Below are 27,833 nucleotides of genomic sequence, written 5' to 3' on the forward strand. Positions count from 1 at the left end.
TTTCAGTCCAACACTTCACCTTGAATATTTAATATTTTCAAAAAAAAATCACAGCAGGTGGGCAGTTTTTGAATCACATGCAATAAAATTACACTGCAACTTCATTAAAATAGATGTTGGTAAAATGTGCCAAGTCCTTAATTGAAGTCCACTAGGTGCTTATGGCAATGAGACCTGACCATATTTTCTGTGGCAGATGAAAAAGAAACCCTGATATTTGCCTTCTGAAAAGAGCACCCATAAAAGAGTTTGAAACAGCAGCTCTTTTCAATGACTGTAGATTGGAAACTGTGCAGCCCGACTACATTTTCATTCTTGCTCAGTGCAGACACCATAGTCAAGCATCGTTTTATTCTTGTAGCCATGTTCTTAGAACTTTGTTCCCTGACTGCATTTTTCACCAAAGTTGTCAGTCATATCACTGTAAACAAATTCAACAATTTAGTTCCCTGATTCACAACCCTTGTCAGCACAGGAAATAATGTCAGATGGCAGATTTTTGGTTTCAGCAATGAGACGCTTCACACCAACCATCCACTGTCCTACTTCATTTACATGGTCAACCATCAAAGATCTGTGAATTTCATCAGCAGAATCCCACTTGCAATGCTCCATTTCTGTAAAGAGACAAATACCATTAGGACATGACATATAATGAAATGGATAATGAGAGAATTCAGACATCTATAACAATTGAAGTAACAATAATTTGCAAGCTATCCTATTACACAGATGTTTTATTTGCAGAGCTGTAGACAATACAAGTCATAATTCTATCTAATTATATAATATTAATGTTGCAATTAAAGAATTCAATAATACTTCAACAATACTTGAAAACTGAAGATGTTGGAAATCTGAAATTAAAACAGAAAATGTTAGAAACAAAGGTCAGACATTATCTGTGGAAAGAGGAACACAATGAACACAGAAACACAAGGATCTTCAACCTAAAACAATAATTCTGTTCCAATTTTAATCCAAACATTTTAATTCCAATTCCCATTCTCATTCCAACATGTTAGTACATGGCCTCCACTTGTGCCACGATGAGGCCACTCTCATGGTGGAAGAGCAACACCTTAAATTCCATCTGGGTAGTCTCTCTACCTGACATGAATATCAATTTCTCCTTCTGCTAAAAAAAAAATCCTCCCTCTCCTTCCTTCTATTCCCCACTCTGGCCTCTTACCCCTTCTCACCTCCCCCAGGTTCCGTCCTCATTCCCTTTCTCCTATGGTTCACTCTCTTCTATTAGATTCCTTCCTCTCCGGCTTTCATCGTTCCTACCTACCTTCATTCACCCATCACCTTCTAGCTATCCTCCTTCTCTCCTTCTTATTCTGGCATCTTCCCCCTTCCTTTGCAGTCCTGAAGAAGGGTCTCGGCCCAAAACGTCGACTGTTTATTCATTCCAATAGATGCTGTCTGATCTGCTGAGTTCTTCCAGCATATTGTGTTACATTTATTCTGTTTCCCCTTCTACAAAAGCTCCCTGGTTTGCTGTGTTTCCAATATTGTTTTTATTTTGGTAATATTTCAGTTGAAGTGAATTTTCAATAGTCACAGAACAGTACTTCAAAAAACCTTCAATCCATTATGTTCATGCCAACCTTTTTAGCCCACCTACACCAATCCCATTTGCCCACATTAGGACCAATGTCTGAACAACTGTACACAGGAGGGCAGGCTATATCTGTAGGAATAGAAACAGAGTTAATGTTTCAAGTCAAAGACTCTTTTGCTAGAACTGAATGAATTATTTTCTGGTTATATTTTATGGCTGAGAATAAAGTATCATTATTCTATCAAGTGCTTTGGAAATAGTTCAGCTAACAAATGTGACCTATAAAAGGAACGGACTCTGGAAAGAAACATGAATAATTAACCTAATAACATGCACATATCCCACTTAATTGATGACATCTGGGTTTTCTGTGTAAATATAAAAGTTCTAATATTTTTATTCATGGTACTTTTCAAGAAAATGCTCCAACATTGGACTTTTCATGGAGGCCTACATTGGAGTATAAAGTTTTAGCAGGTTCCTGCAATTGTGCTCTATTATCACGGCACAAAAATATTTTAAATTAAGTTAAATCAAGAGGAATGGCTAACACGAACAAGTTTAACTTTTAGGTATTTAAATCCTTTAAATGTTTTAAAGAAAGAGAACAAAATATATATATATATATATATATATATATATATACACATACACACACACACACACACACACACACACATACACACACACACACACCCCTACCTTTCGGGTGCTTAATTTTTAAAATAATGTTTTTTCACATTTAACAATCTGAATGCTTCTGAGTGTCAGAAACATTCTGACCAATTTTGACCAAGCAATAGAACTCCACCTGGTTGGTTATCAAATAATATTTTCCCTGAATTTGGTGACAATTATAACAATAATTATAAATACAAAGCTTTGCTATTGAGAACCAAGATATCTTCAGGTGCTGTATGATCTTCTAAACTCACAGTAGCACCAGCTTGCCCTGATAACAAAAAACAGAGCCACATTGGCTCAAGACCATTAGACCATATTGCATCGGAGCAGCAGTAGACTATTTGGCCCATTAAATCTGCTCCACCATTCGATCATGGCTGAATTATTAGCTTCTCAATCCCATTCTCCTGTCTTCTCCCCATAACCTTTGACACCCTTACTAATCAAGAAACTATCAACCTCCACATAAAATATACCAGCAACATACACACAAAATGTTGGTGAACACAGCAGGCCAGGCAGCATCTATAGGAAGAGGTACAATCTACGTTTGGGGCCGAGACCCTTCGTCAGGTCAGGAGTTTAGTGTCTTCCAGCATTTGCAGATTTCCTCTTGTTGCGTTTATAAAATATACCAAATGGATTTAGCCACCATAAATGTTCCTTATATCCTGAATTACAGGTCATTTATGCTTATACAAGATGAGCATGCAATTATACAAAAGCCTCAAATTTCCAGTTATTAAATATAATAACTTGGATAAAATTCAGGACCCAATAAAATGATTACCTTGTGCAAGCAGATACATCCTCTTTTGCACTGATACAGATAGCTTTCCGTTTTGCCACATGTCTTGTAGTATTGTTAGTCGTCGGCCAATATCATCACAAACTTGCTTCTAGACAGAATATTTAAAAATAAAACCATTTGTTATATGTTTTGTCCATCTATTAAACACCATCCTAGCATTGAGAATATTCATTATAACACCAGCTGTTATCAAAATATTGCTTTAGAAAATAAATTTTAAATATTGGTTTTATGTCATTATTTTAAAGAGAACAGTTTTGATGAGGTCCATCAATGTAATTGCAGACAGTCACACTCTATTCACTCCTATAATCCTGATACTAAAGAGCAGTGATCACTGATTCAGGCTTGCCATGGAGTCATAGGAAAAGGCAGCACAGAAACAGGCCCTTCAGCTCATCTATCTGTGCTGAAATATTTGAACTGCCTACTCCATTAATCTGCACAGGGACCAGAGCCCTAACATCCATGTACCTATCCAAACTTCTCTTAAATGTTGAAATCCAGCTCACATGCATAACTTGCACTGGCAGCTTGTTCCACACTTTTGCAACCCTCTGAATGAAGAAGCTTTCCCCCATGACTTCTACTTGCAGTCCCACCCAACCTCAATGGAAAAGTCTGCTTGCAATTACCCTATTGATACTGAAAATACATCTACAACATAACATTCCATCTCCTGTACTTTGTTTTATGAAGGTCAATGTGCCCAAAACTTCCTTTATGATCCTATCTACCTGTGACATCACTATCAATGAATTTTGGACCTATATTCCCAGATCCCTTTGTACTACAGCACTCCTCAGTGGCCTACGGTTCACTGTGTAAGACCTACGATAGTTGGTCCTACCAAAGTGCAACACCTCACACTTGTCTGCATTAAATTCTGGCAGCCATTTCTCAGCCCACTTTTCCAGCTTGTCCAGATCCTGCTCCAAGCCAATGATAGCCTTCCTCACTGTTCACTACACCCCCAGTCTTCGTGTCATCTGCAAATTTGCTGATCCAGTTAACCACATTATCATCCAGATACTTGATATTGATGACAATCTACAATGGACCCAGCACCATTCCCTGTGGCACTCCACTAGTTACAGGCCTCCAAGTCAGAGAGGCAACCATTGACTACAGTTCCTCCAGTATTTTGTGTGTGTTGCTTTGGATTTCCAGAATCTTCAGATTTTCTTGTGTCTGTCATCCACCTACTACATTTCTCTTTCTGAGAATATGCTTGGTTTGTAATCCCTTTCTTCACACTATAATCTGAACAATAGAAATGAGTACATCGACCATCAGGGTGTGCTTCATTTCCTACTATCCAAAAAGATACCATTTGTAAATACCTAATTTCCACACACAGCTAAAATCACCTTCTATATAAACACTGCCCTTATGATTCCCCTTCCCCTGACCAATACTATGAGTTATTAACAACAGCCAATTAACCTTCCAGCTTGTCGTTGAAATCTAAGAGGACACCCACAAAGGGAGAAAGTGCCAGTTCCATGAAGACAGCTTCTGAGATCAGGATCAAAACCAAGTCTCTGGAATTCTGTGGCAGCAGCACAAATTACTTCCCCACACTATGTGCAGTCATATCATTTATGATCTCCAGGGGCTCAATAGCATTCTCCTGTTCCAATATACCTTCAAAGTAATCCCTACTTTAGGAATTAATTGCTTACCTTAACTGATGTCCTACAAGCCTCCAGCGCCTTATTTAAAGGAGTTAAAACATCTTCCACCTCCTTTACATTGCATTCAGAAATAACCGTTGTGCTTTGAAGAGGTTGGCAAGTGTTAGACAAACTAGGAAGTTTGGGTGGAGGTGGAAGTCTTTGCTGGCTGGGTGTGGAACTGCCAGATGGTGTCAATCCAGGGGGAATTCCAGTAGGTCCACAAACTACAGGAAAAATGCACAATATTTTTTAGTAACCTGACATTTAATATTTAATTTATTAAATAATCACATCATTGCAGCCAATGAAATACAGCATGTGTTCTTATAAAAGTAATTTCTGCCACATCTATGGAGGGACTGCATTAATCTCTGATTTAGAGGAGCTGCCTGGTGTGCAGGATATGCACTCTTCCATGTGGTGATTTACCAATTATGGCTCAGAGGAAATGTAAACTTGAAAACATTTCTCTCTAATTGCTCTCACGAGGCAAAGGAACATTAAGGAAATTTTCTATTTTGTTGTTCTGTGCCTCCAAAAGTCAAGCTAAAAATGAGCATATACAGGAGCTGCCTGATCACTCTACTGATTGGAGCAGTGAAGTGAATAGAAATAATAGTTACACATTTATTTAAAAATTAAAGCCTTTTTATACTGAGGATAACCAGTAACAGAACATTTTTGGCTGTTGTAATCCGAATAAAAATCCAAATAGTTGTAGAAGCTGGAAAACACAGACTCAAATGGGGAATCATGATTATACAAAAATAATTCATAATGATCACAATTTGACATAAAAGTACAACATTTTTTCTAAAGGTTCCAAATCTTTGGCAGAATTTGCAGCAAATAATTGATGCTCACCTTTTGGTGGTGTATCCATCTGAGGTGCTATTACTCTCTTTGTGAGAAATGGTTTCCTTTGCCCAATTTGTGCTCGAGTCTGCAAACCATATGAAAACTGAGGAGGATCATTCCAGCCTCGTTCTTGATTTCCTGATTAAAAATAACACAAAGTTAAGTAAGTCATCCTAAGGTGATATATAACAACACACAAAAAAATTCAAACAAAATAGTTTAATGAATGTTTTATCACTATTAATAATTAACGTTTCATACAATAAAAGAATATTTTAAGAACTATTTTAAAAATGAAGTGAACAGCTTAAAAGTTTTGCATATTTGCACAAATATACAGGTCTTTTCAAAATTCCCCCCCCACTAATTATCCTGGCTTCCTCCCTCTTCCCTTCCAGTCCAGGCCTGATGCTGTCTGATCTGCTGAGTTCTTCCAGCATTTTGTGTGTTGCTCTTCGCAAAATTGTTTCTTTTCCAATTTTTCAAATCTTTCACAAGAACGTCTTGCTCCTTAAAGTGAATGAAAATCATTCTTCAAAATTGTATACTTCTGTGCAACAGTAATTGATTTTTCTACTTGTTCGGTGATTAGAGAGGAGATTGATGTATGCTTTACAAGAACTTAATTGAGTACAATTATACATCGATATATGTCACAAACTATTTTCAATTACTAAAGAGGACAGTAGTGCTTAGTACTTCCAAGATCATTCGCCATTACAGTAAGTTCTCGATTCCTTTAAATGAGCTCCCCGTATAGCTATTTTTACAGCAACTTGGTCATCAGTTCTTCCAAAAAAACTTGACACCAATTTGGTACCAATTAATAGTCCTCATGGAACTAACAGAATCCACCTGATTCACTAACATCCTTCAGGGAAGAAAATCCATTTACCTTTCTACATCAGGTGTACATGCAACTCCAAATCCATCAATGTGATGAGCAGTCCTTACTGTCTGCATCATCTCAAAGAGGGTTCTTGTTGAGAACCACTCTGGGATGAAAAAAAAAGAACTTTTTGCACTACTTTCTGATGCGCTAGCTACTCTTCATAGTCAAAGAAAGATGGCCCTTACATAAGAACATAAGAAATCGGAGTAGGAGTAGGCTATCTGGCCCATCGAGCCTGCTCCGCCATTCAATAAGATCATGGCTGATCAAGCCTTGGACTCATCTCCACCTACCTGCCATTTCCCCATAACCCTTAATTCCCCTACTATATAAAAATCTATCGAACCTTGTCTTAAACATGTTTACTGAGTAGCCTCCACTGCTTCATTGGGCAGAGAATTCCACAGATTCACCACTCTCTGGGAAAAGCAGTTCCTCCTCATCTCTGTCCTGAATCTACTCCTGAGGCTATGACACTAGTTCTAGTCTCACCTACCAGTGGAAACAACTTTCCTGCCTCTATCTTATCTATTCCTTTCATAATTTGATATTTTTATAAGATCTCCTCTCATCCTTCTGAATTCCAGTGAGTACAGTCCCAGGTGACTCATTCTCTCCTCATAATCTAAGCCCCTCATCTCTGGAATCAACCTGGTGAACCTCCTCTGCACTGCCTCCAAAGCCAGTATATCCTTCCTCAAGTAAGGAGACGAGAACTGCACACAGTACTCCATCAAATTCCCCCACATTCTTCTACTCACCAGCACACTATGAAGATTTGCAGAGGCCAAATACCTATTAACTCACACATCCTTGGGATATGGGAAGAAACTGGCGTACCTGAGGGAAACCCATGCAGCCAGCATCTAAAGTCAGGATAGAGCTCTGGTGCTGAGGCAGAGGCTCTATCTTCTGCACCACTGTACCACTCTATGCTTTCAGATCACAACATATACACTTACTGACAGTACTGCAGCTCTTAATTAGCCTAGTGAAACTACATTTGAGGGTGGCTGGGTGGAGATACATCTCTACCAAAGGAGGTGTAAGGCACTCCTTCCCTCCACCAGCCACCAGCTCACCCTTGGGCAAGGTGTAGCATCTGCTTAGCCATTCCGCACCCCCCCCCCACCTGATCAGGGTCAAGTGAAACCATGGGAGCAGGTGGTGGATGGTCATATGAACAGCTGGTGCAGATCACAAGCCTTTCCTGATGTTTTCATCATCTTCTCTAACCTTCACCAGTCTTATCTCGAAGGATCAACCCCACATTCCCATCTTAACTTTTCTTCTGCTGCTGCCATATTTTTGGGAAAGAATGCTTATCCCAGGCTGCAGCTCCTTCTCCCACATCCAGAATTCCTAAATCAAGTAGACCTCCCTTCACATTATCTTCTCTCAACTTAACTACTGCTAACTCCATTACTTGTATTAATATATCATCCTGGACACGTGCTGAAACCTTTGAAAAACATTAGGGTAGATACGTCCCTGGAACCAAACTGGATATACTCTAGGTTACTCTAGGAAGCGAAGCAAGAGATTGCTGCTGTGCTTTTGACGACGATCGTTTCATCCTCACTAACCGCATAAGTAGTACCAGATTATTAGAGAGTGGAAAATGTTATTGTATTATTTCTTAATGTATGTATGCATTTCTAAATGACAATAAAAGAGGACTGAGTGTTCTCATAATCTAATCTAAAAAAAATATTATTCCTTTGCTAAAACAAAGGGAGCAGGGAAACTCTTGGGAATCATAGATCATTGAGTCTTTCTTCAGTGGTAGGCAAATTATTTGAGAAGATTCTTAGAAACAGGATTTACAAACACTTAGAGAAGCACAGTCCCGTTAGCAATAGTCCATGTGGCTTGTGAAGGGTAGGTAATGCCTCACGAGCCTAATTGAATTCCTTGAGGATGTGACTAAGTACACTGGTGAAGGCAGAGCAGTGTATAAGGATTTTAGTAAGACATTTGACAAGGTTACCCATGCCAGGCTCAATAGAAAAGTCAGGAGGTATGGGATTCAGGGAAACTTGGCTTTGTGGATTCAAAATTTGCTTCCCCATAGAAACCACAGAAACCATAGAAAAACTACAGCACAGAAACAGGCCTTTTGGCCCTTCGCTGTGCCGAGCTATTTTCTGCCTAGTCCCACTGACCTGCACACGGACCATATCCCTCCATACACCTCCCATCCATGTATCTGTCCAACTTATTCTTAAATGTTAAAAAAGAACCTGCATTTACCACCTCGTCTGGCAGTTCATTCCATATTTCCACCACTTTCTGTGTGAAGAAGCCCCCCCAATGTTCCCTTTAAACTTCTCCCCCCTCAGCCTTAACCCATGTCCTCTGTTTTTTTTCTCCCCTTGCCTCAGTGGAAAAAGCCTGCTTGCATTCACTCTATCTATACCCATCATAATTTTATATACCTCTATCAAATCTCCCCTTATTCTTCTACGCTCCAGGGAATAAAGTCCTAACCTATTCAACCTTTCTCTATAACTGAGCTTCTCAAGTACCGGCAACATCCTTGTAAACCTTCTCTGCACTCTTTCAACCTTATTTATATCCTTCCTGTAATTTGGTGACCAAAACTGAACACAATACTCCAGATTCGGCCTCACCAATGCCTTATACAACCTCATCATAACATTCCAGCTCTTATACTCAATACTTCGATTAATAAAGGCCAATGTACCAAAAGCTCTCTTTACGACCCTATCTTCCTGTGACGCCACTTTTAGGGAATTTTGTATCTGTATTCCCAGATCCTTCTGTTCTACTGCACTCCTCAGTGCCTTACCATTTATCCTGTATGTTCTACCTTGGTTTGTCCTTCCAAAGTGCAATACCTCACACTTGTCTGTATTAAACTCCATCTGCCATTTTTCAGCCCATTTTTCCAACTGGTCCAAGTCCCTCTGCAGGCTCTGAAAATCTTCCTCACTGTCCACTACACCTCCAATCTTTGTATCATCAGCAAATTTACTGATCCAATTTACCACATCATCATCCAGAAGGCAGAAGATAGTTGTAGACCATTTTCTGTCTGGCAGTTCCTCAGAGATCTGTTCTGAGAACCCAGCTCTTTGTGATTTTTTTTATATATAAATGACTTGGATGAGATAGTGAAAGGGTGAGTTAGTAACTTTGCAGATGCCAGGAAAGTTGGTAGTGTAGAATATTGTCATAGGTTACAACAGGACACTGACAAGATCCAGAGCTGGGCTCCCTATAGGATTCCTCTGGTAAAATTCCCAGCAGTCTGGAGGAACAAAGAGTTCTTGAGCTCCATGTCCATAGATCACCCAGTTTCAGCACAAGTTGATTGGGTGGTTAAGAAGGTGTATGGTGTTTTGGTCATTAGTCAGGGATCGAGTTCCAGAGCCGTGAGGGATTGCTGCAGCTCCAGAAAACCCTGATTACACTTCGGAATATTGTGTTCAGCTCTGGTCCCCTCATTATAGGAAGGATGTGGAAGGTGATTTACCAGGATGCTGTCTACATCACAGAGCATACCTTATGAGGATAGGTTGAGTGAGCTAGAGCTTTTCTCTTTGGAGAGCAGGATGAAAGGTGACTTGATAGACATGCACGTGATAAGTGGAACACAACAAGTGGATAGCTAGAGATTTATTTCCAAGCTGGAAATGGCTAGTATGAGATGACGTAATTTTAATATGATTGAAGGAAAGTAAAGTTGGGGGTGTGGGGAGGTCAGAGGTAATTCACCCCCCCTCCCCCCACAGTGAGTGATGGTTGTATGGAACACCCCGCCAAGGTAGTGGTGGAGGTAGATACATTAGAGACATTTAAGAAACTCTTGGATAGGCAAATGGGTGATAGAATAATGATGGGCTATGTAGGAGGGAAGCATTAGATTGATCTCAGAGTAGATTTAAAAAAAACTCAGCTTAACATCATGGACTGAAGGGCCCTTTACTGTGATGTAGTGTTTTATGCTCTATCCTGTCGACTTGCAGAATTCCTTCACTATGAAACAACTCTGACAACAAAGGTCATGTTGTGGTCTCGTAAACCATGCTCCATCATGCAGAGACCAAACATGAGCTCTCAGACACCTCCTAATCTCCCCTCTGCACCACAATCTCACTCCATTGTACCATACAATCATACACTCCATTTGTTCAGGAAATCTTCTCTTCACAGCTTTTTACCTTTTACCGCCGCAAATCCACACAGCTTGCTTCTACCTCCTGCCCAAGGCCCACAAGCACATGAAGGGTAAAACTCATTCATCAATTTAACCCCCTAATTGCCATCAATGGACCAGTCCTGCTTTATTTTAAAAGAACCAATAATATATAAAGTACACTTTTAATCTCAAATTTATAAATAATTTGATTTTGAATTCCTAATGAATTGTTCAGGTTTCTCAATACTTGCCCAGCAACTTACAGTGGTGCTAGAAAGCTTGTGAACCCTGTATAATTTTCTCTATTTCTGCATAAATATGACCTAAAATGTGATCAGATCTTCACACAAGTCCTAAAACTAAATAAAGAGAACCTAATTAAATAATCAATATGAAAAACATTATATTGCTCATTTACTTAGAGAAAAATGATCTACTATTACATCTATTTGTTTGAAAAAGTATGTGAACCTTTGCTTTCAGTAACAAGTATGATCCCCTTGTACAGCAAATAACTTCAACCAAGCGTTTCTGTTAACTGTTGATCAGTCCTGCACACCGGTTTGGAGGAATTTTAGGCCATTCCTCCTTACAAAACTGCTTCAACTCTAGGATGTTGGTGGGCTTTCTTGTATGAACTGCTTGCTTCAGGTCCTTCCACAACATTTCTATAGGATTAAGGTCAGGACTTTGACTCATCCATTCCAAAACACAAATTTTCTTCTTTTTAAAACATTCTGTTGTTGATTTACTCTTGCCGTTCAGATCATTGTCTTGTTGCATTATCCAACTTCTATTAAGCTTCAGGTGATGGATTGCTACCCTGTCATTCTCTCGTAAAATGTCCTGATAAAATTTTGAATTAATTGTTCCCTCAACGATCACAAGCTGTCCAGGCCCTGAGGCAGTAAGCAGCCCCAGACCATGATGCTCCTTCCCCAATGCTTCACAGTTGGAATGAGGTTTTGGTGTTGGTGTGCAGTGCCCTTTATTCTCCAAACATAGCAATGTGCATTTTTGACAAAAAGTTCAACTTTTGTCTCATCCGTCCACAGAATATTGTCCCAGAAGTGTTGTGGAGCATCCAGGTGGTCTTTTGAAAACTTAAGACATTCAGCAATTTTTTTTTTTTGAAGAGCACCATTCCATGAACATCATTCTTGTTCAGTGTTTTTCTTATACTGGACACATGAACAGAGACTTTAGCAAGTTCTAGAGATTTCTGCAGGTTCTTTTGCTGTTACCCTTGGGTTCTTTTTCACCTCCTTGTGCTCTTGGTGTGATCTTTGCAGGATGCCCACTCCTTGGGAGTTTCCTCCATTTGTAGATAATTTCTCTTACCGTGCACTGATGAACACTTAGGTCTTTAGAAATGCTTTTCCAGGTTCATGCACCACTATAATTCATATACTAAGGTCCTCTGAAAGTTGTTTTGATCGAGGCACGGTGCACATAAGCATCTTTCTTGAAAAGAGCAGGCGCTGTAGTAAACTGACTGTGTGTAGTTTTTTTTTATATAGGGCGGGACACCTCTACAACCCACACCTCCAATCTTATCTCATTGAATGCAACACCCGACTCCAAATAGTTTTTGTAGAAGGCATTAACCCAGAAGTTCGCATACTTTTTCCAACAAATACATGTAGTATTGGATCATTTTCCCTCAGTAAATGAACAAGTATAATTTTTTGTGTTATTTATTTAATTGGGTTCGCTTTATTTGGTTTTAGGACTTACATGAAGATCTAATTACATTTTAGGTTATATTTATACAAAAATACAGAAAATTCGACAGGATTCAGAAACTTTCTAGCATCACTGTAACTACTCTTTGCACCATGTTTATTTTTATAAACATTATTTTATATATTTATTGATTCTTCCCTCTGCGATCGGAGCCAGTATGGGAGACTAAGTAAGCACATCGCCACATCCTGTTCAATCAGCACTAGTGTGCCACATGGTGAGTTCTCTCCCGTTTTATTTTCTCTACACACCAATGACTGCATCTCCAGCGACCCATCTATTAAACTGATAAGTTTGCAGACAATTAACACTGTTGTCACTGGACTGATCACCAGAGGTGATGAATCAAATTATCACCAGGAAATAGACAGGCAAGTGTTCAAAGTAAATTCATAATCAAAGTACCAATATGTCAACATATACTAACTCAAGATTCATTTTCTTGCAGGCATTCACAGAACAGAGAAATTCAATGGAATCAATAAAAGACTGACAACCAACCAATGTGCAAAAGATGACAAACTGTGCAAATACAATAAATAATACTGAGAACATGAACTGTACAGTCCTTAAAAGTCACTCCATAGCCCGTGGAATCAGTTCAGTGTTGAGGTTATCCACTCTGGTTCAGGAGGCAGGTGGTTGAAGGGTGTTGAATCTGACTGCTTAATTCCTAGATTAGACTGTTTAATTATTTTCTTTGCAGTTTAATAATTAATCATCTGCTTGTACATTAAGTAGTTCTTATGTGCATATTACAGTTTAACATGCCTCTAGTGGCTATAGTGGAAAACTCTTGAAGCTTGTTTGTCCTGCAGATTTGAAGAAGTGTTTTCTCATTGATTAACTCTTATCTACAAATTTGAATGGAAGTTTCCTCATCTCTATGGGTATAAAATACCTAAACACAAAGCAGTGCCATCTTAATCTCAGTTTTCCCCTCACTTAGTAGACCTCAACATTCCTTTACTCTATCAACTTTTAAAATGATTGTGAAACGGCAAATTTTGTGCCCCTTTCCTGACTTCTGAAAGAATCTTAGATTAAAACATCAGAATCCAACAAGTGGCCAAGTTGGCAGGGTATCAAAGTTTAGGACTTGGAACAATCAAAGACAAAAGTAGAATTTTTAGTGTACAACAAAAGGGATTTCTTTGTTGTCAAAGAGAAAAAGGGTCCCAGCTTCAAATATCAGATAGAAATTAGGATTGAGGACAGTACATTGTTATTTTAAAGATAAAACAGTTGCAATCTATTTGGTTGTAACCTATTTGGTTACAATCTAGTTTGGTCGCATAACAATCTACCGTCTGCGTGAGATGTTGGGACTTTCGAGAGACTTTGAGACTTCTTTTTTTACTGTGCCCATGGTCTGTTCTTCTATCAAATTACGGTATTGCTTGCACTGTTGTAACTATATGTTATAACTATGTGTTTTTGTCAGTTTTTCAGTCTTGGTCTGCCTTGTGCTTCTGTGATATCACACTGGAGGAACATTGTATCATTTCTTAATGCATGCATTACTAAATGAAAATAAAAGAGGATTGCGTGTCCTCAATCTAAAGAAAAATGTGTTACTGATTTGGAGATAAGAGAGCGTGGTTGGTTTGATTGAATCTGTGAGCGAGTGAAAGAGTTAATGGGATAAGTAAAGTCTTTTACTAATCAAAAGAAATGCAAAACTTGTGATAAACTACAAAAATAGCATGATAACGACAGTAAGTCCAAGGAGCAACTCCTTGCATTAACTAAATGAGCAAAAGAACAAGACTGTAATTCAATTGAAGTGCACTGTGCAGAACTCAGAAGTAAACTAAAACACATGTGGAGTAGCTCAGCCATGACTTCAAGTGAGCAATCCTCCCAGAAGTTCTTCTAGTGACGCTTCCAGTGATGCTACTGCTGGTGTTCCACCCTGGCAAACACCTACTTCTGAAGCTTTGCCCAGAGATTCAGCCTACATCAAACAGACAGAGCCACCATCTGAACTCTGGAGAATTGACAGTCCTCCCAGGCAGCGACACCATCTGAATTCTGAGGAATTACAGGATTGACATGACATAGACAGCAGCCCCTTATTGACATCAGTGAGGACCTTAAGATTCAGAGCAGAATTAGGCCATTTGGTCCATCGAGTCTACTCAACCATTTCATCACGGCTGATCCTCTCAGACCCAATCTCCTGCCTTCCCCACTGGATCCCTTCATGCCTTGACCAATTAAGAATCTATCAACCTTAGCCTTAAATATACATAAAGACTTGGCCTCCACAGTTGACTGTGGCAAAGAATTCCAAAGAACCAGTCCCAATGCAGGCCCCTATGGAACACCACTAGTCCTCTGCAGCTAACCAGAAAAGACTCTCTTTTTCTCCCCACTCTTTGCCTCCTGCCAATCAATCACTGCTTTATCCATGCTAGAATCGTTCCTGTAATATCATGGACTCAGAACTTGTTAAGCAGCCTCATGTGTGGTACCTCGTCAAAGACCTTCTGAAAATCTAAGTACACAACATCAAATAATTCTCCTTTGTCTATCCTTCTTCAATGACTTCCAACTATTTGTCAGGCAAGCTTTTTTTGAAACAATAAGATTGACAGCTCTGTCACAGCTTGCTTCAATAGAGACCAAGGGAGTGAAGAGATGCAGGTCTGAGGATGAAACTATTGTTCATCAGTATCGATAAGCTAGTGACAGACCTGAGGAATTATCTACAGAATTAAAAGGGCTAAAACCTGACTGACATTTGCAGCTTGATTAGTCACACTATGTGAATAATGTTGCAAGATAACCATGGGATCTGCTAACCATGGGATGGATGCAAGGAACAAAGGCGTGCTTGTTGCATGAGACAGTTGCTTTGCATAAACTCTAATCAAGGGTGGCTGGCAATGATCAGAGTACGTATGTGATAATGAATGTTTAACAAGCAGCCCCAGGGAGTGCTGAAGGCTCACTGATTCCAGGTTTCCAGGCTCTATTGAGCGGGGCTCTGTAATATCAACTGAGACGCAAGCTTGTTAATAAACAGTATGTAATTTTAAGTAAACTGTGTTTGACAATGATTCCCTTGGTCTGAACCTAAAGTCCTCTGGTAGAGGGGCAGAGCGACAACCTATCAACTATTGCACAACTACTCAACAATCTGCTGAAGTATAGTAAGTGCTCAGACAACACTCTGACTCTTAATGAAGAGCAACTGAAAGTATTTCAAACTCTCAATACGACTTTGTTTACCGTACCTGAATTAAGAATCCTAAAACAGGTAGACCAGCGGTCCCCAATCACCGGCCGCGGACCGGTACCGGGCCGCAAAGCAGGAGCTACCAGGCTGCGAGGAAACAATATGATTTGGCGATATGAGTCAGCTGCACCTTTCCTCAATCCCTGTCATGCCCACTGTCGAGCTTGAATGCACGCGAGGTCATTACCCGCGCGTCATCCATGTCAGCGTGGGAAGGAGATCAACTCCTCGAGCTTGCAAATGACGGTGGGCTGAAAAGTATGTTTGACATAACATCTCTGCTGGCATTCTGGATCAAAGTCAAGGCTAACTATCCTGAGATAGCCACGAAAGCACTGAAAACGTTACTTCCATTTCCAACATATCTCTGCAATGAATGCAACGAGAACTAAATTGCAGAATAGAGTGGACATAAAGAAACCCCTTCAAGTATAGCTGTCTCCCATCACCCATCGATAGGACCGTCTTGTTGCAGGGAAACAAGCCCAGAGCTCCCCGATTCAGCGATATTGGTGCGTTGCAATGATTTTATATGTTCATACGGGGAAAATATATGCTGTGTGCTTAATATCCAAACGTTACTTAAAATGATACTACTGAATTATAAGTGACTTATATAACCATATAACATTCACAGCATGGAAACTGGCCATCTCTGCCCTTCTCGTCCGTGCCGAACGCTACTCTCACCAAGTCCCCGACCTGCACTCAGCCCATAATCCTCCGTTCCTTTCCTGTCCATATAGCTATCCAATTTTTCTTTAAATGATAATATGGAACCTGCCTCTACCATTTCTACTGGAAGTTTGTTCCACACTTACTTCAAGCTCCCCTGCCCTCCCTTGACTTATCACTATATTCATGCGAGGAAAATATGCGCTGTGTGTTTAATGTTAAATTCGTTAGATAAACCCTTCCAGAAACGAAATTGAGTGTATTAGCACCTTATCACCTATATTCCGGTCGTGATTAACCCCCCCCCCCGAACAGAATCGCCAAAAACGATTTGTTGAGAAAAATCGCCACAAACACGTATTTGCTAGTCACGCATGCGCACTAGTGCCCGCGCAGGGCTTCATGGTTATTGTAGTCTTTTTCGGGGTCGGGGTAAGCTCAAAGTATTTGACTGCTACTCTTGTCTGTTGACAACACTACCCCCCCCCACCCCCCCGGATCGGCCGGTCCGCAAGATTATTGTCAATATTAAAGCGGTCCGCAGTGCAAAAAAGGTTGGGGACCCCTGAGGTAGACCATTTACCCTGTATCTCAACGAGAAACACATGAAAACTGTCTTAATTCAAGACTGTGGATACCAAGAGCATCCTGTCGGTCGTTACTCTGCCAAAGATTTGTATACTGATGACTAAACACAAAATAATCCGCAGATGCTGGGATCAAAGCAACACTCACAACACGCTGGAGGAACTCAGCAGGTCAGGCAGCATCCGTGGAAAAGATCGGTCGACGTTTCGGGCCAGAACCCTTCGTCAGGACTGTAGAGGGAAGGGACAGAGGCCCTATAAAGAAGGTGGGGGGAGGGTGGCAAGGAGAAGGCTGGTAGGTTTCAGGAGAAAAACCAGTAAGGGGAAAGATAAAGGGGTGGGGGAAGGGAGGCAGGGAGGTGATAGGCAGGAAAGGTGAAGAAAGAATAGGGGAAAACACAATGGGTAGTAGAAGGAGGCGGAACCAAGAGGGAGGAGGTAGACTGCTGGGGGAGGGGGCAGAGTGACATAGGGATAGGGGAAGGGAGGGGGAAGGAATTACCAGAAGTTGGAGAATTCTATGTTCATACATACTGATGACTCCCCTGTGATTGGGGAGAATTTGAATGGCTGAATGGGCAGTTACTTCTGAAACTAGAATGCTGACATGAGGAAGCATGGCTCCTGGCACCTCTGTGTAACAGACAGAGCTAAAAGCTCTGATTAAAGCCCGTAAGTTGGCAGGAATTGTCATAATTTTGGAAATTTATGGAGACAGAGGATTTCTTACAGCTCTAAGAACTCCAACCAAGAATGGTCAACTAGTACAAGAGTTTCTGGATATCACACAACCGTTGTCAGAAAGTTGCCATATTAAAATGTAAAAGTCACCCCAAAATTAATACTGGGGAAATGAATACATTTACAAGTGGACTACATTTTTTTCCCCCAAAGTGTCAAGGATACACAGATGCTCAGTTCTGGTCACCTTACTGCAGGAAGGATGCGGAAACTATAGAAAGCGTGCAGAGGAGATTTACAAGGATGTCACCTGGATTGGGGAGTATGCCTTATGTGAACAGGTTGAGTGAACTTGGCCTTTTCTCTTTGGAGCGACGGAGGATGACAGGTGACCTAAAAGTGGTGTATAAGATAATGAGAGGCATTGATTGTGTGGATAGTCAGAGGCTTCTTCCCAGGGCTGAAATGGCTATCATGAGAGTGCACAGTTTTAAGGTGCTTCGAAGCAGGTACAGAGGAGATGTCAGGGGTAAATTGTTGTTTTTTTTTAAAATGCAGAGTGGTGAATGCGTGGAATGGGCTGCCAGCGACTGTGGTGGAGGCGGATACGATAGGGTCTTTTAAAAGACTCCTGGATAGGTACATGGAGCTTAGAAAAATAGAGGGCTATGGTAACCCTAGGTAATTTCTAAAGTAAGTACAGGTCGACCTTCACTAATATGGCACCATTGGGACCTGAGGTGTGCCGGATTAGTGAAAATGCCAAATTACAGAAGGATCACATTAAGCATAATCAGTGCTGGATTATCAAAGGAACCGGATTTCAGGTAGTTGGATTAGTGAAGGTCGACCTGTACATGTTCGGCACAGCATTGTGGGCCAAAGGGTCTGTATTGTGCTGTAGTTTTCTATGTTTCTATACTGGTAGTCGTGGAAAGGTATTCAAGATGGGTGGAAGCCATTATAGCAAGGAAAGCTACTGACACACACACAGCAAAATCTCTGATTAAGGACCATATTCCTGGATGGGAATTCCCATGTCACATTGACTCTGACCAAGGAACATATTTCACTGGGAGTATTTGTCAGGACTTCTGTCGACTGATGAACATTGAATGGCCTTTCGATTGTCCACATCACCCAGAAGCATCAGGCCAAGGCAAACAATGAATGGAACCATCCATCAGTGACCAACTATCATGAGGAAGGCATACCATAGCCTACAGCTCTTCCCTATTGTCTTACGTAGCATCAGAGCAGCCTCAAACAAGAAAACATATGTCCACTCCAGTTGGTAACAGGGCGCCCTATGTCACTGCCAGAAGCCATCAATCTCAGGGAGACTGGTATACACATTATGGCAAACAGTTTATTTAACTATCGTGTGAAACTAACCCAAGCTTCTCACAGGTTTCTGCCGCTTAGGAAGACCCAGCAAAAGGAGGAATCTCCCTGATTCCTGGTGAGTGGGTCCTCATTAAGAAAACACATATGCAATCATTGGTAGCATCAAGTGCTGTTAATTACCAACTTGGCAATGAAAGTAGAAGGTAAAAGTAAGTGGATACTTACTGCATGCAAGCTAAAGTGGTATTCATGGAGGTCACCAAGCACTGTGGTTAATATGCTAGCAGTTAAGGTGGCGCTAAATGGCGACACGTTTGTTTGCTTCTTCCAAAACAGCTTTATTTCTATCTTTAATACCTATTTTTTCCCTTTTCAGAGTTTTGGGTGGGGGGGGGGGGGTTCTCTTGAAGACCCTGACCTGGAGTTACACTCTGACTGCAGTTCTTTGTGGAATGGGACCCACTCTCAGGGCCTCACGATCGGCCACTTTTTGATATCCCAAGGATGCGGCCTGGAAGACGAGTGCGCCTTCAGGGTTCCAGGATTTTGTGGGTCCGGAGACCTGCCGATTCTAGGTTGGTGCTCCCAAGTGAAGCGTCATAGGAGAACACGTAACATTGGGAGCGGAGGGTCAGCTACCGGGGGCTGCACCTTTTTGGCCCTGACTCTCCAGGCACAGAGCTCGGAAAAAGCGACGCACCAGACTTTTAACATCATAAATCAGCGAGTTGTTGGTTATACCTCTCCTCTCGCTGTGAAACGGGGTCGCCTCGTTTTCCTTTATTATCGGGTGAAAATGTAGTTTTTGGGGTACTGCAAGTCTGTGTTATTATTGATGCTTTGCTGCACGCTTGTGTGCTCGGTGGAGGGTGCTGATGCTTTTTTCCTGATGGGGGTGGGTGGGGGTCATTGCTTTGCTGCTTGTGCGTGCAAGGGGAAGTTGGTGGAGGGCTTTGAGGTTCTAATGTTTTAATTGTCATTCATTTTTTGGGGCGCTCCTCTGTTTTCGTGGATGTCCAAGAAGAAAAATAAGTTCAGGATGTATATTGTATACATTTCTCTGACATTAAATGCACATATTGAAACCTATTGATCTCCTGGCCAAAGTACCCCCATTGCTGGGCTACAGTGAGCAAATCACTAATCAGCCAGAAGACTTCAAGTTGATAACTACTGAACATTATGAAGTTTATTCCAATATTAATTATTGTTATATTTTTGCCAATTTTGCCTACATGTACAAACTTCTGTTTTATCATAAGCTATATCTTTTTTTACTTGCTTAGAGGCAATCATTAATAGTTCAAATTTGTATAAGAATGCCTACAAATCTGCCAAACCATAATCCTATATTTACGTTGAAGAATATGTATCCTTTGATATTTCATAACCGAAGTCATTTTTTTTGATTAAATTGTACATAACATATATACCATAAGTTTTTCTGCATCTGAATTTTCAGGCGTAATGATCCTAAATGTGTGATTTAGAATAGTCATAGTCAAAGGGGGTTTGTTGGATCTGACTATTTAATTCTTAGAGTAGACTGTTTAATTGTTATTTTCTTTGCAGTTTAACAATTATCTGCTTGCATTTTAAGTAGTTCTTATATCCATATAACAGTTTAATATGTCTCCAATGGCTATACAAAATATAATTCTGGAAAGCTCTAGAAGCCCCTTTGTTCTGCATTATTGAATGTGTTTTCTCATTGGTTAACTTGGTACTGCAATATTGAATAACTGCTTTCTCATTGGTTGACTCTAATCTACAAATGTGAATGGAATTTTCCTCATCTCTATGGGTATAAAACGGCTAAACACAAAGCAGCCTCATTTAATCTTAGCTTTCCCTTCACTTAGAAGACCTCTATCACTGTTCATTCAGATTTCCCTTGTTCTATTAATTCTTAATAAAATGATCGTGGAACCACAGGTTTTTGCCTCTATCCTGACATCTCAAAGGACCTTGGATTAAAACAACACAATGCAACAAGGATAGTAACTGTTTCTAAACCTGGTGGTGTGGGACCTATAAGGCTCCAGCACCTCACAACACAATCACAACAACTTGGAGCTAAAAACCCTCAAGACCATGGAGATCCATATTGACTTCAGGAGAAATGTCTCCTCTCTACTCACTCATCAGCAACAAGCCTACAGTTAGTAACATGTCAACATTCACCTTCCTGGGCATCAATATTTCTCAAGACCTCATGTGGAAGAACAGTATCTCCTTCATTAGCAAAAAGGCTCGGTAGAGGATGTACTTCTTGAGACAATCAGTAAAATTCCATCTTTTGCAGAACATACTGGTGCAATAGTAAACCATCATCATAAAGAACCTTACATCTGTTATAAGAATCACTCCTTGTAATAATGATCAGGGAGGCATAGAGAGAATCTGTATTTACCGACAAGTAATCTGTATGTATGGTCTCATCTAAAATGCACTCCCACTAGAATTCCTTGATCCTTCATGAACAGTCAATGAACAGAAAAGGTATTACCTGAGAAAGCAGTCTACACTGGTCAGGCATTTCTTGTGGTCCCGATCTCCATGTGTCAGTGGGGTCCTCCTCGTCCACGATGGTTGTCCTCTCATTACCATAACATATTTGGAGCTCCTGACACTTGTAGTGTTCCTTATCAGTTGAACTGATGAATCTCCATCCCACTGGCCCAGTATCACCTGACCTACCTGGGTCACCTTCTTACTGGCTCTAGTTCAGGGCTACAACTAATGTCTATGGTTTCTGTCCCCTGACCTTGTTCCTTTCAGCTCTGACTGGTTCAAATCTGTCAAAACTAGGTGACCTAGACACTGAATCTAGTGAGACTACAGATCACTTTTCTGGTACGTCTGCCACTTACGTAATAAATAGCTAGTCATCCGAGAATGGTCTCAGGTTTAGCAGGTCATTAGCTAAAGTTCCTTGTGCCCACATTCAACTGCTCTGATTAGATTATCCCAGAGCAAAAATCAGTTCAGAATTCACAAAATGGGGGGCGGTGGCAAGGGAGGACAAACAAAGTCTGCTCTCCCTCTCTTTGATTCATCCACATCCACTGATTTGTAGATTGGAGTTTCTTCCGGTCAAAAAATTACTGTCTGGTTTATCAGCAAACTCTCACAATATAGAAGAAATACAATGATCTGTCAAATCAGCTGAGAAGGTCATTGTAGTCTACCATCACTGCAGGACTTGTACATGTCCAGGACAAAGAAGTGGACAGTCAAAATCACTGTGGACACTACCCACCCAGCAAATTGCCTTTTCCAAAAGCTTCGTTCTGTTAAGTGCTATGGTTATTAAAACAAAAACTTCACACCATATAAAAGTTTCTCCACCCCAGGCAGTTAATCTGATCAACCATTCTATTTAGCCACCCTCCCCATCCCCCTTATCTACTACCTCAGTCATTGCACTGGACAGCAAAACACTTTAAACCACTTTTTATAATGCTTCTGAAATGCCCGCTTCGCTGCCGCTGCTACTGTGTGGTAACCGGAATCTCCGGAGTAGAAGGCCCCGAAATTCTCGGCTTGGCGTGTTTCAGCAGCCGGGGCGAGGTCGAAGGCGCTCGGGAGGCTGGTCGGAAGCTCAAAGTTTTCAGACGGATGGACTCAGTGTCGGCTGCTTCCAAGGCATTGGCAAGTTGACGGTGCCTGGAGGTTTATGGCAGGGAGTTTCTCCCTTTTGCCGCCTGCTTATCAGGGACTCGGGAGTCGATTGACTCCGGGACTTTTGAGACTTTATTTACCGTGCCCATGGCTTGTTCTTCATCAAAATATGGTATTGCTTTGCACTGCTGTAACTATATGTTATAATTATGTGGTTCTGTCAGTGTTAGTCTTTGGTTTGTCCTGTTTTCTGTGATATCTGTGAGAAACATTGCATCATTCCTTAATGCACGTATGCATTTCTAAATGACAATAAAAGAGGACTGAGTGTTCTCATAATCTAATATTGTAAATACATAATAGTATTTATACACATTTACTCACTTTCCATACTTTAACATCTAACTTTTTTATAATTCTTTCTTATAATTGTTCAATGTTGTTTTTGTTGAATGCCGCACCAACACAGCACAGTAAGTACCCAATGCATTATATACAAACCCCATTTCCAGGAAAGTTGGGATATTTTCCAAAATGCAATAAAAACAAAAATCTGTGATATGTTAATTCACGTGAACCTTTATTTAACTGACAAAAGTACAGAGAAAAGATTTTCAATAGTTTTACTGACCAACTTAATCGTATTTTGTAAACATACACAAATTTAGAATTTGATGGTTGCAACACACTCAACAAAAGTTGGGACAGAGTTAAAACAAGATTGAAAAGTGCACAGAATATTCAAGTAACACCGGTTTGGAAGACTCTACATTAAGCAGGCTAATTGGTAGCAGGTGAGGTATCATGACTGGGTATAAAAGTAGCGTCCATCAAAGGCTCAGTCTTTGCAAGCAAGGATGGGTCATGGCTCACCCCTTTGTGCCAAAATTCGTGAGAGAGTTGTTAGTCAGTTCAAAAGGAACATTTCTCAATGCAAGATTGCAGAGAATTTAGGTCTTTCAACATCTACAGTACATAATATTGTGAAAAGATTCAGAGAATTCAGAGATATCTCAGTGCGTAAAGGGCAAGGTCGGAAACCACTGTTGAATGCGCGTGATCTTCGAGCCCTCAGGTGGCACTGCCTAAGAAACTGTCATGCTACTGTGACAATTATAGTCACCTGGGCTCGGGAGTACTTCGGAAAACCATTGTCACTCAACAGTCCGTTGCTGCATTCAGAAACGCAACTTGAAACTGTATTACGCAAGGAGGAAGCCATACATCAACTCTATGCTGAAACGCCGGCGAGTTCTCTGGGCCCGAGCTCATCTCAGATGGACCGAAAGACTGTGGAACCGTGAGCTGTGGTCAGGTGAGTCCACATTTCAGCTAGTTTTCGGGAAAAAATGGGCGTCAAGTTCTCTGTACCAAAGATGAAAACGACCATCCAGATTGTTATCAGCGAAAGGTGCAAAAGCCAGCATCTGTGATGGTATGGGGGTGCATCAGTGCCCACAGCATGGTTGAGTTGCATGTATGTGAAGGTACCATTGACTCTGAAGCGTATATTAGGATTTTAGAGAGACATATGTTGCCATCAAGGCGACGTCTCTTCCCGGAACGTCCATGCTTATTTCAGCAGGACGATGCCAGACCACATTCTGCACAGGCTACAACAGCGTGGCTTTGTAGACACAGAGTGCGTGCGCTTGACTGGCCTGCTGCCTATCTCCTATGGCGCATCATGAAGAGGAGAATCAGACAACGGAGACCACGGACTGTTGAGCAGCTGAAGTCTTATATCCAGAAAGAATGGACAAAATGTCCAATTGCAAATCTACTACAATTTGTATCCTCAGTTCCAAAATGATTAAAAAGTGTTATTAAAAGGAAAGGTGATGTAACACAATGGTAAACATGCCTCTATCCCAACTTTTGTTGAGTGTGTTGCAGCCATCAAATTCTAAGTTTGTGTATGTTTACAAAATACAATTAAGTTGGTCAGTAAAACTATTGAAAATCTTTTCTTTGTACTTTTGTCAGTTAAGTAAAGGTTCACGTGAATTAACATATCACAGATTTTTGTTTTTATTGCATTCTGGAAAATATCCCAACTTTTCTGGAAATGGGGTTTGTACATGTAAATAAAGTTGATCGTTTATCCTTCATTTCTACAGCAACAATCCCTGCTGACAAATCAGCATATAGGAAAGAGATTGGAAATCTGGCTGGATGGTGCCACAACTACCTCTTACTCAATGTCAGCAAGACCGTGGAGCTGATTATTGATTACAGGAGGAAGAAACCAAAGGTCCATAAAACAGTCATTTGGGGATCAGAGATGGAGTTGGTCAGTAATTTTACATTCCTCAGCATTATCATCTTCAGAGGATCTGTTCTGGGTCCCCTTGTAAGTGACATTACAAAGAAAACATGGCAGCACCTCTATTTTAAAAGTTCTTGAAGATTCAGCATTTCATTTAGAACTTTGACAGACTTCTATATATGGTGAAGAGCATCCTGACTGGTTGCATAACAGCCTGGTATGAAAACACCAATACCCTTGAATAGAAAGCCTACAAAAAGTAGTGAGTACAGCACAGTTCATTAAGGGTAAAGCCCACCTGCCACCCCCCCCCCACCTTTGAACACCTCTATAAGGAGTTTGTTGCAGGAAAGTAGCATCCATCAAGGACTCTCACCATCCAGCCCATGCTCTCTTAGTACTGTTGCCATCAGATAGGAGGTACAGGACCCTCAGGACCCACACCACCAGGTTCAGGAACAGTTATTACCCTTTAACAATCAGGTTCTAGAAACAGAGAGTATAACCTCACTCATCCCAACAATGAACTGTTCTCACTATGGTCTCACTTTCAAGGATCTCACGTTCAGATAGAAGACTGCAGCACAGACACAGGCCCTTTGGCCCATCTAGTCTGTGTTGAACAATTAATTTGTGTAGTCCCATTGACCTCAACTGGACCAAAGCCCTCCATACCCTCCCATCTATGTGCCCAGATAAATTTCTGTCAAATGTTGGAATCGACCCTGCATCCGCTGGCAGCTTGTCCCACACTTTCACCACCCTGGGTGAAGTTGTTCCTCCTCATGTTCCCCTTAAACACACCTTTCACGCTTAACCCATGCCTCTAATTGTAGTCACATCCAATTTCAGTGGAAAGGGCCCGTTTACATTTTCCATATCTATACCCCTTATTTATTGCTCATCTATTGTTGTTTTCTTTTTGTATTTGCAGTTTGACTGTCCACTTTGCTGTGTGCGATTTTCCTTGCTTCTATTATGTTTCTTTGAATTTACTGTGAATTACCCGCAAGAAAAATAATTTTAGGGTGGTGTATAGTACATTGATAATAAATTTACTTTGAACTTTGCTCACTTTGCTCCCAACCCTCCTCCCGGAACCGGGATACCATAAACACAAGAATGCTGACAGCTTTGAACAACACACACAAAACGCTGAGGGGACTCAGCAAGTCAAACAGCATCCATGGAGAGAATAAACAGTCGACGTTCGGACCGGGACCCTTCGGAGTTCCTTCAGTATTGTGCGCGTTTCCCGGGATACCATTACGTCATGAAGCGGTGCTGAGCACAATCGAACGCCACGTAGACGGAGCACCGGGGAGCGCCCTGCATGCCCGACACTTCTCAACGCTCACCCCCCCCCCCAGTTACGCCAGCTTTAAGTCCGTCCATTCGCCAGTGACCGCTTTTCTCTCACTTTACCTGGTTTCACGAACAGATCAGACATTTCTTCTTCACTGTTCCACTTCTACCTCCTCCTCGCCGGGTCCGGAGTCTGACGCGCTGACGTCACGTCCGTCTCGATGAGTTACGTCATGCTTCACCAAAAGTTCTTAATTCATTCCGGAAATGCCGTTCGACCAACTGAGCTCATCCAGCAGATTGTTTGTTGCTTTGGTGGGTCTTCGTCATCAAAAGTTCAAAGTTTGAAGTACATTTATTATCAAAGTACATATATGTCACCATATACAAGCAATTTTCTGTGGGCATACTCATTAAATCCATAATAGAGTAATAACCATAATAGAATCAATGAAAGACCGCAGCAACTTGGGCTTTCAACCGGTGTGCAAAAGGCAAACTGCAAATACAAAGAGAAAGAAAAAAAATGAGCAATAAATATCGAGAACATGAGATGAAGAGTCTTTGAAAATGAGTTCATTGGTTGTGGGAGCATTTCAATGATGGGGCAGATGAAGTTGAGAGAAGTTATCCCCTTTGCTTCAAGAGACTGATGAGGGTTACGTCTGGCTTGCCATTCAGTACAATCACACTCGATCTGTCCAAAATCTTAAGTAATACACACACAATACTGGAGGAACTCAGCAACTCAGGTAGCCAAAACCCTTCATCAACTTTGGAAAGGAAAGGGCAGAGCCAGAATAAGAAAGTAGGAGAGGCAAAGGAGTGCAAGCTGACAGGTGATAGGTGAGACTAGGTCAAGAGAAATCTGCATGGGTGGGGGAGGGAACACAGTTAAAGGGCTGAAGTAGTAATTTAATAAGAGAAGCCCATGCCCAAAATCTTAAGTGCTTTTCACCAGCATTTCTCAGAGCCTTGAATTGCCCATCCTTCTAAAATATATGCACTTCCTCCTCAAATATTTCCAATATTGCCACAACTTACTAACATGCAAGTCTTCAAAATATGGGAGGAAACTGGAACAGCAGAGGAAACCCACACCGTCACTGGGAAAACAGACGAAGTCCTTATAAACAGCAGTGGGAATTAGTTATAGTCATATTTTATTGATCCTGGGGGAAATTGGTTTTCATTACAGTTGCACCATAAATAATAAATAGTAATAGAACCATAAATAGTTAAATAGTAATATGTAAATTATGCCAGTAAATTATGAAATAAGTCCAGGACCAGCCTATCAACTCAGGGTGTCTGACCCTCCAAGGGAGGAGTTGTAAAGCTTGATGGCCACAGGCAGGAATGACTTCCTATGACGCTCTGTGTTGCATCTCAGTGGAATGAGTCTCTGGCTGAATGTACTCCTGTGCCCACCCAGTACATTATGTAGTGCATGGGAGACATTGACCAAGATGGCATGCAACTTAGACAGCATCCTCTTTTCAGACACCACAGTGAGAGAGAGTCCAGTTCCATCCCCACAACATCACTGGCCTTACGAATGAGTTTGTTGATTCTGTTGGTGTCTGCTACCCTCAGCCTGCTGCCCCAGCACACAACAGCAAACATGATAGCACTGGCCACCACAGACTCGTAGAACATCCTCAGCACCGTCCGGCAGATAATAAAGGACCTCAGTCTC

At 41.1% G+C, this 27,833-nt stretch overlaps 2 protein-coding genes across 2 annotated transcripts in view; one reads left to right on the top strand and one right to left on the bottom strand.

Annotated features, from left to right (window-relative positions):
* sra1 (steroid receptor RNA activator 1) lies at positions 1–26,630 on the bottom strand. The gene is made up of 5 exons (XM_072264031.1): positions 26,255–26,630; positions 5,606–5,737; positions 4,748–4,965; positions 3,042–3,150; positions 1–617 (listed from the first exon to the last, which is right to left on the bottom strand). The coding sequence occupies exons 1-5, from the start codon at positions 26,277–26,279 to the stop codon at positions 442–444; spliced, it is 660 nt and encodes a 219-aa protein (XP_072120132.1). The 5' UTR covers positions 26,280–26,630; the 3' UTR covers positions 1–441.
* lars1b (leucyl-tRNA synthetase 1b) overlaps positions 23,576–27,833 on the top strand; it is a 63,213-nt gene continuing 58,955 nt past the window's right edge. Inside the window, exons 1-2 of the mRNA XM_072264028.1 lie at positions 23,576–23,875; positions 24,681–24,853. Of these exons, the coding sequence (XP_072120129.1) occupies positions 23,794–23,875; positions 24,681–24,853 (255 nt within the window). The 5' untranslated portion in view covers positions 23,576–23,793. The remainder of the gene's footprint in view (positions 23,876–24,680; positions 24,854–27,833) is intronic.

This window comes from Mobula birostris, chromosome 7 (assembly GCF_030028105.1).
Source record: "Mobula birostris isolate sMobBir1 chromosome 7, sMobBir1.hap1, whole genome shotgun sequence".
Lineage (NCBI taxonomy): Eukaryota > Metazoa > Chordata > Chondrichthyes > Myliobatiformes > Myliobatidae > Mobula > Mobula birostris.

Excerpts from the sequence above, each read along its gene's own strand:
- sra1 (XM_072264031.1), bottom strand. The coding sequence starts at position 26,279 with ATGTCTGATCTGTTCGTGAAACCAG. Across the intron at positions 4,966-5,605 it reads GATGGATACACCACCAAAAG|TTTGTGGACCTACTGGAATT; the intron begins GTGAGCATCAAT and ends TTTTTCCTGTAG. Across the intron at positions 618-3,041 it reads GATGTATCTGCTTGCACAAG|AAATGGAGCATTGCAAGTGG; the intron begins GTAATCATTTTA and ends GTCTCTTTACAG.